This window comes from Sinohyriopsis cumingii, chromosome 16 (genome assembly GCF_028554795.1).
Source record: "Sinohyriopsis cumingii isolate HCF-2022 chromosome 16, ASM2855479v2, whole genome shotgun sequence".
NCBI lineage: Eukaryota > Metazoa > Mollusca > Bivalvia > Unionida > Unionidae > Sinohyriopsis > Sinohyriopsis cumingii.
The window spans coordinates 99589585-99604641 of NC_142976.1; the positions used below are offsets into that span (position 1 = coordinate 99589585).

The 15057-nt window shown below is 35.2% G+C and overlaps 1 protein-coding gene across 1 annotated transcript in view; it reads left to right on the plus strand.

The window, feature by feature from the left end:
• LOC149781057 (tRNA (cytosine(72)-C(5))-methyltransferase NSUN6-like) overlaps window positions 1-15057 on the plus strand; it is a 40340-nt gene that overhangs the window by 7789 nt on the left and 17494 nt on the right. Inside the window, exons 3-5 of the mRNA XM_089938193.1 lie at window positions 3696-3803; window positions 6888-6981; window positions 13510-13666. Of these exons, the coding sequence (XP_089794319.1) occupies window positions 3696-3803; window positions 6888-6981; window positions 13510-13666 (359 nt within the window). The remainder of the gene's footprint in view (window positions 1-3695; window positions 3804-6887; window positions 6982-13509; window positions 13667-15057) is intronic.

The following is a 15057-nucleotide window of genomic DNA, read 5'->3' on the forward strand; positions in this document are numbered from 1 at the left end:
ATGAACACTTCACTAAATCCATTATACATCATGAACACTTCACTAAATCCATGTACATAATGAACACTTCACTAAATCCATGTAATTTGTACACAATGAACAATTCACTGAATCCATGTATACTTGTGTTAGTCAGTCAGGGTACTGTATATACTGGTACTTATGTGTAAGTCAGTCAGGATACTGTATATACTTGTGTGTAATTCAGGATACTGTATATACTTGTGTGTAAGTCATGGTACTGTATATACTTGTGTGTAAGTCTGGGTACTATATATACTTGTGTGTAAGCCAGGGTACTGTATATACTTGTGTGTAAGTCAGGTTACTATATATACTTGTGTGTAAGTCAATGTACTGTGTATGCTTGTGTAAGTCAGTCATGTTCATGTATATAATTTTGTGTAAGTCATGGTACTGTATATAACTGTGTGTAAGTCAGCCAGAATAATGTATGTACTTTTGTGTAAGTCAGGGTACTGTATATACTGGTGTGTAAGTCATTATAGTTACTGTATATGCTTATGGGTAAATCATCAGGGTACTGTATATACTTGTGTAAGTAAGTCAGGGTATTGTATATACTTGTGTATAAGTCAGAGTCAGGGTACTGTATATACTTGTGTTAGTCAGTCAGGGTACTGTATATAGTTGTGTTAGTTGGTCAGGGTACTGTATATACTTGTGTTAGTCAGGGTACTGTGTATACTTGTGTAAGTAAGTCAGAGTCTGGGTAATGTGTATAAATGTGATAGTAAGTCAGGGTACTATATATACTTGTGTTAGTCAGGGTATTGTATATAGTTGTGTTTGTTGGTCAGGGTACTGTATATACTTGTGTGTAAGTCACAGTCAGTCAGGGTACTGTATATACTTGTGTAAGTAAGTCAGGGTACTGTATATATTTGTGTAAGTCAGGGTACTGTATATACTTGTGTAAGTCAGGGTACTGTATATACTTGTGTAAGTCAGGGTACTGTATATACTTGTGTTAGTTGGTTAGGGTACTGTATATAGTTCTATGTAAGTCACAGTTAGTCAGGGTACTGTATATACTTGCGTGTAAGCCAGAGTCAGGGTACTGTGTATACTTGTGTTAGAGTACTGTGTATACTTGAGTTAGTCAGGGTACTGTATATACTTGTGTGAGTCAGTCAGGGTACTGTGTATACTTGTGTGTAAGTCAGAGTCAGGGTACTGTGTATACTTGTGTTAGTCAGGGTACTGTGTATACTTGTGTGTAAGTCAGAGCCAGTCAGGATACTGTATATACTTGTATAAGTAAGTCAGGGTATTGTATATACTTGTGTAAGTCAGGGTACTGTATATACTTATGTTAGTCAATCAGGGTAATGTGTATACTTGAGTGTAAGTCAGAGTCAGGGTACTGTATATACTTGTGTTAGTCAGTCAGGGTACTGTATATAATTTAATTGGTTAAATGTAGTTTAAGTAATACACAGTGCATCCTTCTCTGGCTCCTTGCAGGGCCCCTCTTTGTCTACTATGGTTCTCTGTCCAGACATGATGTCATTGCAGCCAATATATGTTAATAAGGTAGTAGCTAAATTGAGATACATTGTCATGTTGAACCAATCAGATGACTGAGTTGAAGCATGTGATAAAACATTGTCAGTTAGGTGTCATTCATATAACTGATACACCTGTAGAGATGCATTCCTTTCGTTGCAGATACTTCATTTAATTTTTAACATTATTTGCAGAAAGAACCACCCACCTCTCCTTCCATCATTTTGTTCATTTGGGATATTTCTTGCATAGCGTACCATTCCAGCTCTGTTCTAGGGGCCCTTTATCAAATCGGCTAATGTTATTGCCTTTGCCAAGTTTCATGCATTTACAGCTTTGCTTTTGACCCCCTATTTGTGTCAGTACTTAAATGTACTCAACTATTATGCCCATATACTTCATACCTGCTTCCTGTGGTGCATGTATGGAGTATTGGCAGATGTTTGTTATTATTGCAATCCTCAGGATCGAACTTATCGAGTTTCGGTTATCAGTGTGCCCATATACCTCGTTATCAGCCCCTTGCAGCTCCACATGCAGGTGTCGGACACTGCACAACCCTACAAACTCCACAAAGTCTCTCTTCCTGAGGTATTTCTATAGAAACAATTCAGGGGCCATTGCCAAGTTTCATGCATTCACAACTTTGCTTTTGACCCCCAATTTGTGTCAGTTCTTAAATGTACAGAACTATTATGCCCATATACTACATACATGCTTCCAACAGTGCATGTATGGAGTATCGGCTGATGTTTGTTATCATAGCAATCCTCAGGATCAGACTTGTTGAGTTTTGGTTATCAGTGTCCCTATATACCTCGTATCAGCCCCTTGCGGCTCCACATACAGGCGTCAGACACTCTTCACAACCCTACAAACTCCCCCAAGTCTCTCTTCCTGAGTTATTCCTATAGAAACAATTCAGAGCTCAGCTGGTGTAATGTGCTGTGACAGGATTTGCCCCCATTATGCCAAAGATTATATTTACAATAAAAAAAGTTTATATTGAACCTATGTATATGTATTATGTGTTATTTAAACTTGTGTTAGTTGGTCAGGGTACTGTATATACTTGTGTGTAAGTCACAGTTAGTCAGGGTACTGTATATACTTGTGTGTAAGTCACAATTAGTCAGGGTACTGTATATATTTGTACATAAGTCACAGTTAGTCAGGGTACTGTATATACTTGTGTGTAAGTCACAGTTAGTCAGGGTACTGTATATATTTGTACATAAGTCACAGTTAGGGTACTGTATATACTTGTGTGTAAGTCACAGTTAGTCAGGGTACTGTATATATTTGTACATAAGTCACAGTTAGTCAGGGTACTTATATACTTTTATATAAATCTGAAGCAACCATGAAACTGCATAGATCCAGATATGCCATACATTTTGGTATATGTTTCCATTTTGGTATATGTTTCCGTTTTGGTGTATGTTTCCATTTTGGTATACGTTTCCATTTTGTTGTATGTTTCCATTTTGGTGTATGTTTCCATTTTGGTATATGTTTCCATTTTGGTATATGTTTTCATTCACTTTGCATTCAAGGTAAAGATAAAAATATTAATTTCTTTTCATTTATCAAGGTTCATCACAGTTAGTTGCATTATGTTCCATTTTGTAACATCTGCAAATCATAGGTGAGACATTGGTATTCCTTCTTGAATAACATTATAACTTTTGATAAAGTTGGTCACTGTGACCCAATTTAGTATTTACATAATATATTCCACTGCCACTTAAGTTTGGTCACAGTAGCTTAATTTTGATGTTATAGTGTATCAAGTACATGTGCATAGATTTCATTAGATTCTGCTAGTTGGATTATTGCTTGAAGTAAAACTGACTAGTACCAAAAATTATGTCACATTTACCTAATTTTGTCACACTGGAGTGACTGAGTTGAATAATAAAGAGAGTGAGAAGAAGAGAAATTTGTTTCAGATCCAGACTAAAACTAGAATTTACTAACACAAAATTAGGTTACAATGACCTGATTTATTAAGTTGTATCATGTATAAGAGAAGCAGGAGCAATTTTCTTAGTAGTGGAATTCTTTTTATGGAAAACAAATCTATATAGGAATGATTTTCTTGAAATATTACAAACTGGGAATGAATCTGCTTTATATAAAGAGAAATGGTTTTTCTTTTCAAGCAATACCTGAGAAAAGGTTGGCTGATGCCAGAGATAATTGTACATCCAACACTGACCGATGTTCTAGTCATTCCAAACAGAGGGCCAAACCTACACCCAGATCAGACTGTAAGTGGCTTTCTCCTGTCAAATGTTTATTTGCTTTGAAAATATATTAACTGTAATTCTGCTGGGAGTTCATCTAGACTCAGATCAGACTGTAAGTGGCTTTCTCCTGTCAATGTTTATTTGCTTTGAAAATATATTAGCTGTAATTCTGCTGGGAGTTCACCTAGACCCAGATCAGACTGTAAGTGGCTTTCTCCTGTCAAATGTTTATTTGCTTTGAAAATTTATTAACTGTAATTCTCTTGTGAGTTCACCTAGACCCAGACCAGACTGTAAGTGGCTTTCTTCTGTCAAATGTTTATTTGCTTTGAAAATATATTAAATGTAATTCTGGTCTTAACAAATGCAGATTTGTAAATGTAAGGTAAACATTAAAAAATGAAAATTTAATATCTATGCTCATATTATATTTCCCTGCATGACAAAAAAAAAAAACAACAACAACAACAAGAAGGAGTTGCAGTGGCCTAGTGATTAAGATATCAGACTTGCATTTTTGAAACCAGTGATCAGATCAAACCAAGTTAGCTACTGTGGTTTTCCTTGGCATGCCACTAATTGCCTTACTACTGAATAAAACATTTTATGCAATAAAACACCAAAAACCAAATCAAACAACAACAACAGCAACAACATGCAGCATAGACAATGTTATGGTTCATGTTCATTTTAAAAACTTAATTTAAAATTGATTGCTGAAACAGGTTTTTACAAACTGTACTAACAGTGTCCACAATGCACAGGTTGACAGATGTACTAACAGTGTCCACAATACACAGGTTGACAGATGTACTAACAGTGTTCACAATGCACAGGTTGACAGCTGTACTAACAGTGTCCACAATGCACAGGTTGAGATCTAGGGTGTTCTTGAGGTTGAAGCAGCCAGACAGAGAAACCCTTAGAAATGGATTATGGGAAGACCCTAAATATTGGATTATGGGAAAACCCTTAAAATTAGATTGTGTGAAGACCCTAAACATTGAATTATGAGAAAACCATAAACATTGGATTGTGAGAAACCCTTAGAATTGGATTGTGAAAAACCCTTAAAATTGGATTGTGAGAAAACTGTTAAAAATGGATTGTGAGAAACCCTTAAAATTAGATTGTGAGAAAACCCTTAAAATTGGATTGTGAGAAACCCTTAAAATTGGATTGTGAGAAACCATTAAAATTGGATTGTGAGAAAACCATTAAAAATGGATTGTAAGAAACCCTTAAAATTGGATTGTGAGAAACCCTTAAAATTCGACTGTGAGAAAACCATTAAAAATGGATTGTGAGAAAACCATTAAAAATGGATTGTGAGAAACCCTTAAAATTGGATTGTGAGAAAACCATTAAAAATGGATTATGAGAAACCCTTACAATTTGATTGTGAGAAAACCCTTAAAATTTGATTGTGAGAAAAACATTAAAAATGGATTGTGAGAAACCCTTAACATTGGATTGTGAGAAAACCATTAAAAATGGATTGTGAGAAACCCTTAAAATTGGATTGTGAGAAAACCATTAAAAATGGATTGTGTTTAAACCATTACAAATGTATTGTGAAACTTATTTTTGTATTGTATGGTACCAAGTGAACCCAGAAACTTAAAGATGCAAAGCAGTTGCTGCTTATCTCACTTAATTCTTAAGGCTTCAATGTGGTACTTTTTGTTTGTTCTAGAGGGCCCTCAACTTGCTTCCATTCAAAGAACACATAGTTAAACAAACTGACCCATCTTTGGTTATTATTATAAAAGTATTTCACTCATATTTGTAGATATCCCCTGTCATTCAAAGACATGATTGTCCAGATAATTATTCTGGAGACTGACGAAACCTGTATATAAATGTTTACATGTGACATGGTATATACATGAATTAGGATTCTAAATTGACACCTATACCAAAATGATGAGAAAAGCAATCAAATCTGCCTGGTGCCAATGCATGAGAGATAGATAATGTGTGTGCCATTACTTGTGGCATAGGTTGGATTCCTTTGTGCATTCACTGCTCCCTATTCTGGCTGGAGAGAGAAGTCATTTCACCCAAAGATAAGACTTTACTGTTTTTTATGTTGTTGTCAGGTTATATGCACTGATCTTGGCAACCTTTGGCCCTACAGTCCTAGAATTATTTTGCATTTAGGAACCTTAAGCAGTACTTTTCTACATGCAGATATATTTTTGTTGCTCATATATTTTTACTCAATTTGTTAGTTAGGTCATTGTGTCCTACTCATAGCATGAATATCTTTAAAAATGCATTTTGTTTGAATTTATTGGCAAATATTGGGCCCACAGTAATCAAATTATAAATGACCTGCATTTTCCTCCATTATCAGAAGAACAGAGACCTTGCTTTAATGGTAGCATTCATGTTATACTTGTGTTGTCAGTGCAGAATTTTATTTGGGTATATTCTAAAGAACATTTGCAGATTGTGTTATGTATATATGCAGGCCTTAGGGGGTTGGGAGGTTGGAAGCACGTAGTTGTATAGGTAGTCCTAGTAGAGATGGTTGATAGATGGTAGTGGTATATGCTGCCATTGGAAAGTTGGTTGGAAGTGGGTAGTTGTTTGTATATACAAGTATTGGATAGTTGGTTGGAAGTGGGTAGTTGTGTGTATATGCAAGTATAGGAGAGCTGGTTGGAAGTGGGTAGTTATTTGTATATGCAAGTATAGGATAGTTGGTTGGAAGTGGGTAGTTGTTTGTATATGCACATATAGGAGAGTTGGTTGGAAGTGGGTAGTTGTTTGTATATGCAAGTATATGTGAGTTGGTTGAAAGTGGGAAGTTGTTTGTGTATGCAAGTATAGGAGAATTGGTTGAAAGTGGGTAGTTGTATTTTGTATTGCAAGTATTGGATAATTGGATGGAAGTGGGTAGTTGTTTGTAAATGCAAGTATAGGGCAGTTGGTTGGAAGGGGGTTAGGTGTATTGCAAGTATGGTAGGAATGGTTTGGAGTGGTTGGTGACATTTATATCATTGTTTCATTTGTCTGTTTCAAGAGTCACTGTGAATAGTGAAGTTTTGCTGTCATGCAACAACAGCTCTTTTTTATTTTACAGCTTATTTATTTCAGAATTACAAAGAGGTAATAGTGGATCATGACTGTGGTATGGCTGTGCTACGTGGAGCAGATGTGTTTGTGCAAGGCATTATGGGAGCACACCAAGGTATCGGTTATAGTATACAAATTATTGAAATTCATGAACCTAAGATTTTTGCAACATTTATGCACAAAATTCATGAACCTAAGATTTTTGCAACATTTATGCACAAAATTCATGAACCTAAGATTTTTGCAACATTTATGCGCAAAATTCATGAACCTAAGATTTTTGCAACATTTATGCACAAAATTCATGAACAAAAGATTTTTGCAACATTTATGCACAAAATTCATGAACCTAAGATTTTTGCAACATTTATGCACAAAATTCATGAACAAAAGATTTTTGCAACATTTATGCACAAAATTCATGAACCTAAGATTTTTGCAACATTTATGCACAAAATTCATGAACCTAAGATTTTTGCATCATTTATGCACAAAATTCATGAACCTAAGATTTTTACAACATTTATGCACAAAATTCATGAACCTAAGATTTTTGCAACATTTATGCACAAAATTCATGAACCAAAGATTTTTGCATCATTTATGCACATTGATGGAAAATATTTATGTAGTATGTATATTGCCAATGAGAGTTAAGTGAGTTTATGTTATGTTTATGGAATTTTTAATGTACCTTTAAAAAAAATTCAGTCATATCGCTATGATGTCTGCATTGTGGCAGTTAATAGTGATGTCTAGCACTGGGGCATCGTGCCACAGACATGTAGCATGATGTCCCACCCAGTCACATTATCCTGACACCAGGCTGACCAGTCCTATTACTAACCTCTTAATGCTGAGTGCCAAGTGAGGCAGCTATATGTACCATTTTTGTAAGTCTTTTATATGAGTCTACCAGGGTTTGAACCTACAGCCTGCTGCATATGAGGCCGATGCACTAACCACGTAGGTGACTGGATTGGTGAGAGTTAAGTAATATGTATATTTGTAATGAGAATTGAGCTGTATGTATATTTCTAATAAGAGTTTAGCTGTATGCATATTTCTAATGAGAGTTTAGCTGTATGTATATTTCTGATGAGAGTTTAGCTGTATGCATATTTGTAATGAGAGTTTAGCTGTATGTATATTTCTTTGAGACTTGAGCTGTATGTATATTTCTAATGAGAGTTTAGCTGTATGTATATTTCTAATGAGAGTTTAGCTGTATGCATTTCTAATAAGAGTTTAGCTGTATGTATATTTCTAATGAGAGTTGAGCAGTATCTATATTTCTATGTGACTTGAGCTGTATGTATATTTCTAATGAGAGTTTAACTGTATGCCTATTTCTAATGAGAGTTTAGCTGTGTGTATATTTCTGATGAGAGTTTAGCTGTATGTGTATTTCTAATGAGAGTTGAGCAGTATCTATATTTCTGTGAGACATGAGCTGTATGTATATTTCTAATGAGAGTTTAGCTGTATGTATATTTCTAATGAGAGTTTAGCTGTATGTATATTTCTAATGAGGGTTTAGCAGTATGTATATTTCTGATGAGAGTTGAGCTGTATGCATATTTGTAATGAGAGTTGAGCAGTATGTATATTTCTAATGAGAGTTGAGCAGTATGTGTATTTCTAATGAGAGTTCAGCTGTATGTATATTTCTGAGAGTTGAGCTGTATGCATATTTGTAATGACAGTTGAGCTGTATGTATATTTCTAACAAGAGTTGAGCTGTATTTTTATTTCTAATGAGAGCTGTAAGTATATTTGCAATGAGAGTTAAGCTGTATGTAAATTTCTAATGAGAGTTTAGCTGTATGCATATTTCTAATGAGAGTTTAGCTGTATGTATATTCTAATGAGAGTTTAGCTTGATGCATATTTCGTATGAGAGTTGAGCTGTATGTATATTTCTATTGAGAGTTTAGCTGTATGCATATTTCTAATGAGAGTTTAGCTGTATGTATATTTCTAATGAGAGTTTAGCTTGATGCATATTTCGTATGTGAGTTGAGTTGTATGTATATTTCTAATGAGAGCTGTAAGTATATTTGCAATGAGAGTTAAGCTGTATGTAAATTTCTAATGAGAGTTTAGCTGTATGCATATTTCTAATGAGAGTTTAGCTGTATGTATATTCTAATGAGAGTTTAGCTTGATGCATATTTCATATGAGAGTTGAGCTGTATGTATATTTCTATTGAGAGTTTAACTGTATGCATATTTCTAATGAGAGTTTAGCTGTATGTATATTTCTAATGAGAGCTGAGCAGTATCTATATTTCTAATGAGAGTTGAGCTCTAAGTGTATTTCTATGAGACTTGAGCTGTATGTATATCTCTAATGAGTTGGGCTGTATGTATATTTCTATGAGACTTGAGCTGTATGTAGTTTTATAATGAGTTGAGCTGTATGTATATTTTTAATGAGTTGAGCTGTAAGTATATTTCTGAGACTTGAGCTGTTGGTATATTTCTAATGAGTTGAGCTGTATGTATATTTCTAATGAGAGTTGAGCTGTATATATATTTCTAATGAGTTGAGCTGTATGTATATTTCTAATGAGAGTTGAGCTGTAAGTATATTTCTATGAGACTTGAGCTGTATGTATATCTCTAATGAGAGTTGAGCAGTATCTGTATTTCTAATGAGAGTTGAGCTGTATGCATATTTCTAATGAGAGTTGAGCTGTAAGTATATTTCTATGAGACTTGAGCTGTATGTATATTTCTAATGAGAGTTGAGCTGTATGTATATTTCTAATGAGAGTTGAGCAGTATCTATATTTCTAATGAGTTGAGCTGTATGTATATTTCTAATGAGAGTTTAGCTGTATGCATATTTGTAATGAGAGTTTAGCTGTATGTATATTTCTTTGAGACTTGAGCTGTATGTATATTTCTAATGAGAGTTTAGCTGTATGTATATTTCTAATGAGAGTTTAGCTGTATGCATTTCTAATGAGAGTTTAGCTGTATGTATATTTCTAATGAGAGTTGAGCAGTATCTATATTTCTATGTGACTTGAGCTGTATGTATATTTCTAATGAGAGTTTAACTGTATGCATATTTCTAATGAGAGTTTAGCTGTGTGTATATTTCTGATGAGAGTTTAGCTGTATGTATATTTCTAATGAGAGTTGAGCAGTATCTATATTTCTGTGAGACATGAGCTGTATGTATATTTCTAATGAGAGTTTAGCTGTATGTATATTTCTAATGAGAGTTTAGCTGTATGTATATTTCTAATGAGGGTTTAGCAGTATGTGTATTTCTAATGAGAGTTGAGCAGTATGTGTATTTCTAATGAGAGTTTAGCTGTATGTATATTTCTGAGAGTTGAGCTGCATGCATATTTGTAATGAGAGTCGAGCTGTATGTATATTTCTAACGAGAGTTGAGCTGTATTTATATTTCTAATGAGAGCTGTAAGTATATTTGCAGTGAGAGTTAAGCTGTATGTAAATTTCTAATGAGAGTTTAGCTGTATGCATATTTCTAATGAGAGTTTAGCTGTATGTATATTCTAATGAGAGTTTAGCTTGATGCATATTTTGTATGAGAGTTGAGCTGTATGTATATTTCTATTGAGAGTTTAGCTGTATGCATATTTCTAATGAGAGTTTAGCTGTATGTATATTTCTAATGAGAGTTTAGCTTGATGCATATTTCGTATGAGAGTTGAGTTGTATGTATATTTCTAATGAGAGCTGTAAGTATATTTGCAATGAGAGTTAAGCTGTATGTAAATTTCTAATGAGAGTTTAGCTGTATGCATATTTCTAATGAGAGTTTAGCTGTATGTATATTCTAATGAGAGTTTAGCTTGATGCATATTTCGTATGAGAGTTGAGCTGTATGTATATTTCTATTGAGAGTTTAGCTGTATGCATATTTCTAATGAGAGTTTAGCTGTATGTATATTTCTAATGAGAGCTGAGCAGTATCTATATTTCTAATGAGAGTTGAGCTCTATGTGTATTTCTATGAGACTTGAGCTGTATGTATATTTCTAATGAGTTGAGCTGTAAGTATATTTCTATGAGACTTGAGCTGTATGTATATTTCTAATGAGTTGAGCTGTAAGTATATTTCTAATGAGTTGAGCTGTTTGTATATTTCTATGAGACTTGAGCTGTTGGTATATTTCTAATGAGTTGAACTGTATGTATATTTCTAATGAGAGTTGAGCTGTTTATATATTTCTAATGAGTTGAGCTGTATGTATATTTCTAATGAGAGTTGCGCTGTAAGTATATTTCTATGAGACTTGAGCTGTATGTATATTTCTAATGAGAGTTGAGCAGTATCTGTATTTCTAATGAGAGTTGAGCTGTATGCATATTTCTAATGAGAGTTGAGCTGTAAGTATATTTCTATGAGACTTGAGCTGTATGTATATTTCTAATGAGAGTTGAGCTGTATGTATATTTCTAATGAGAGTTGAGCAGTATCTATATTTCTAATGAGTTGAGCTGTATGTATATTTCTAATGAGTTGAGCAGTGTATATGTTGCCAATGAGAGTTGAGCAGTGTGTACATTGCCAACAAGAGTTGTTGTTGTTGTTGTTGTTGTTGTGGGGTTTAACGCCATTTTTCAGCACGATAGGCTATACATGGCGGCCAGTATTAATGGTGGAGGAAGAACCCGGAAAACCCCGGAAAGAACCACCGACCCACGAGAAGCTACTGGCAAGCTTTCTCACATGCCCACATTGGCTGAATCTTAGACTCGAACCGCCGCAGACAGAGGTGAGATGGCAGTGATCCGTAACGAAGAGCGCTTTAGACCACTCGGCCACTCGGGGCCCAACAAGAGTTGAAAAGTATCTATAGTGCCAGTGAGAGTTGAGCAATATATTGCCAATGAGATTTGACTTGAATGTATATTGTCAGTGAGAGCTGAGATCATAAAACTCTTGAGTTCAAGCTTGAGATTTTGTATTGACCAATCACGAATACAGTTACATTTCAAGGCCATTTCTGATTGGCTGACAGTAAAAAAGAAGCTCAAACGCAAGTTCAAAATTTGTATGATCTGCAGACCAACCCTAGATCAATTTTGCTTCTTTTTAATCATGAGTTGAATGAACACTATATACCCTGATCTGCAGATACATTGTGTAATTGCCTATTTTGGTGTAGACTATGATCTGCTGGTACATTGTTTGATGCCATGCCATTTGATGTTGATCATAATCTGTTGGTACATTGTTTGATGAGATGCCATTTGGTGTGGATCATAATCTGCTGGTACATTGTTTGATGAGATGCCATTTGATGTGGATCATAATATGCTGGTACATTGTTTGATGCCATGCCATTTGATGTGATGTGGATCATAATCAGCTGGTACATTGTGTGATGCCATGCCATTTGATGTGGATCATAATCTGCTGGTACATTGTTTGATGAGATGAAATTTGATGTGGATCATAATATGGTGGTACATTGTTTGATGCCATGCCATTTGATGTGGATCATAATCTGCTGGTACACTGTGTGATGCTGTGCCATTTGATGTGGATCATAATATGCTGGTACATTGTGTAATGCCATGCCATTTGATGTGGATCATAATCTGCTGGTACATTGTGTGATGCCATGCCATTTGATGTGGATCATAATCTGCTGGTACATTGTGTGATGCCATGCCATTTGATGTGGATCATAATATGGTGGTACATTGTTTGATGCCATGCCATTTGACGTGGATCATAATCTGCTGGTACATTGTGTGATGCCATGCCATTTGATGTGGATCATAATCTGCTGGTACATTGATGCCATGCCATTTGATGTGAATCATAATCTGCTGGTACATTGTGTGATGCCGTACCATTCGATGTGGCTCATAATCTGCTGGTACATTGTTTGATGCCATGCCATTTGATGTGGATCAAAATCTGCTGGTACATTGTGTGATGCCATGCCATTTGATGTGGATCATAATCTGCTGGTACATGTGTGATGCCATGCCATTTGATGTGGATCATAATCTGCTGGTACATTGTTTGATGAGATGCCATTTGACGTGGATCATAATCTGCTGGTACATTGTGTGATGCCATGCCATTTGATGTGGATCATAATATGGTGGTACATTGTTTGATGCCATGCCATTTGATGTGGATCATAATCTGCTGGTAAAATGTGTGATGCCATTCCATTTGATGTGGATCATAATCTGCTGGTACATTGTTTGATGCCATGCCATTTGATGTGGATCATAATCTGCTGGTACATTGTGTGATGCCGTGCCATTTGATGTGTATCATAATCTGCTGGTACATTGTTTGATGCCATGTCATTTGATGTGGATCAAAATCTGCTGGTACATTGTGTGATGCCATGCCATTTGATGTGGATCATAATATGGTGGTACATTGTTTGATGCCATGCCATTTGATGTGGATCATAATCTGGTGCTACATTCTGTGATAGCAGATCTGGTTTCAACCCTAATCTGCTGATCCATTATGATAGCAGATCTGGCATAGCCCATGATCTGGTGGTACAGATCTGGTGTAGACCCTCATCTGCTGGTACAGTTTATGATGACAGATCTGGTTCTACATTGTTTGGACATGCCTCATACACAAAGAAATATAGAAGATGTTTTACCATTGCAGATTTACAGGCAGGTGACAATGTGGTGGTGTATGCCGACATAGATGGGGCCTGCAGGAGAGGCATGACCCAAACTTTTACAGGGAACAAAAAATATGTTGGATCAGGGGTCATGAGGGCAAGTAGGGAGCAGATATTTGTGACAAAGGAAAAAATCAGGTACCATTATTACAAAAGAAAACAGTAAGGCACTTATATGTATAATTTTCTGAATGTTTGATGTGTGTGTGTATATATATATATATCAAAATTTCAGAAAATTTATGAACTACTTCTGTATGTTCTTTCCATCAAAGGCAGTTGTAGGCAATCCCACATACCATTACCACGCCCCATCCAACCCCACTCGTTTCAGCTGTTATTTTTATTTCGACTTGGAGAGTTAACCACAGTATATATTCATGTTTTATCTTTTTATTAAAGTTGTGAAATTTTTATAATGCTATGGAAGTAACATAACACTTAAAATTCGACAGTCTTTTTTTTTCTTCTTCTTCTTCATGTGACTAGAAATGCAGACATCAGCAGCATATCACTCAGATAGGCTAAATGCCGCTATGATGTGCTACATGTAGTGTGATTGGACACGGAAAAAACCTATTCAGGTTTTATTGGTTAAATAGTTTGCTGTTGTAATCAAACTTGCCTTTTTACAGATTCATAGTCATTGGAAATATTTCACTCTTTCTTTCCATTGTCCTTTTGAAAATGTCATTGTTAACGGGGAACCTTCTTTCCCCCAAAAAATCAAACAGCATAATCCCAAACTTGGTTTTGGCAAGAATCAGTTAGGGTTTATGTTGTACAGTTTACTGTAGTCCCTAGGCAGCTTGACACATGTTGCTATGTGAATTTTCTCCACAAGACAAGGTTAATACCCTTGCAAACAATTGTTTATATAATCCAATAAATCAGACCTCAGACCTGTAGTGGTATTGGTGCTGGTTTGGAGTCTGATATTACCAGCTCATAATACATTGAAATTATTGCAGACAGATTTATTAGCAAAAACATCAGTACATATATTGATCATTTTTTGACATTTACTGTTATTTCTCATGGCTCTTGAGTTACAGTTGATTGGTGAGGATTTTCAGTGATCTGTACAGTTGATTGGTAGGCCTTTCAGTAATCTGTACAGTTGATTGGTAGGCCTTTCAGTAATCTATACAGTTGATTGGCAGGCGTTTCAGTAATCTGTACAGTTGATTGGTAGGCCTTTCAGTAATCTGTACAGTTAATTGAGATCTTTCAGTAATCTGTACAGTTGATTGGTAGGCCTTTCAGTAATATGTACAGTTAAACGAGATCTTTCATTAATCTGTACAGTTAATTGAAAAGGCCTTTCAGTAATCTGTACAGTTAATTGAGGCCTTTCAGTAATCTGTACAGTTAATTGAGAAGGCCTTTCAGTAATCTGTACAGTTAATTGAAAAGGCCTTTCAGTAAATCTGTACATTTAATTGAGATCTTTCAGTAATCTGTACAGTTAATTGAGATCTTTCAGTAATTTGTACAGTTAATTGAAAAGGCCTTTCAGTAATCTGTAC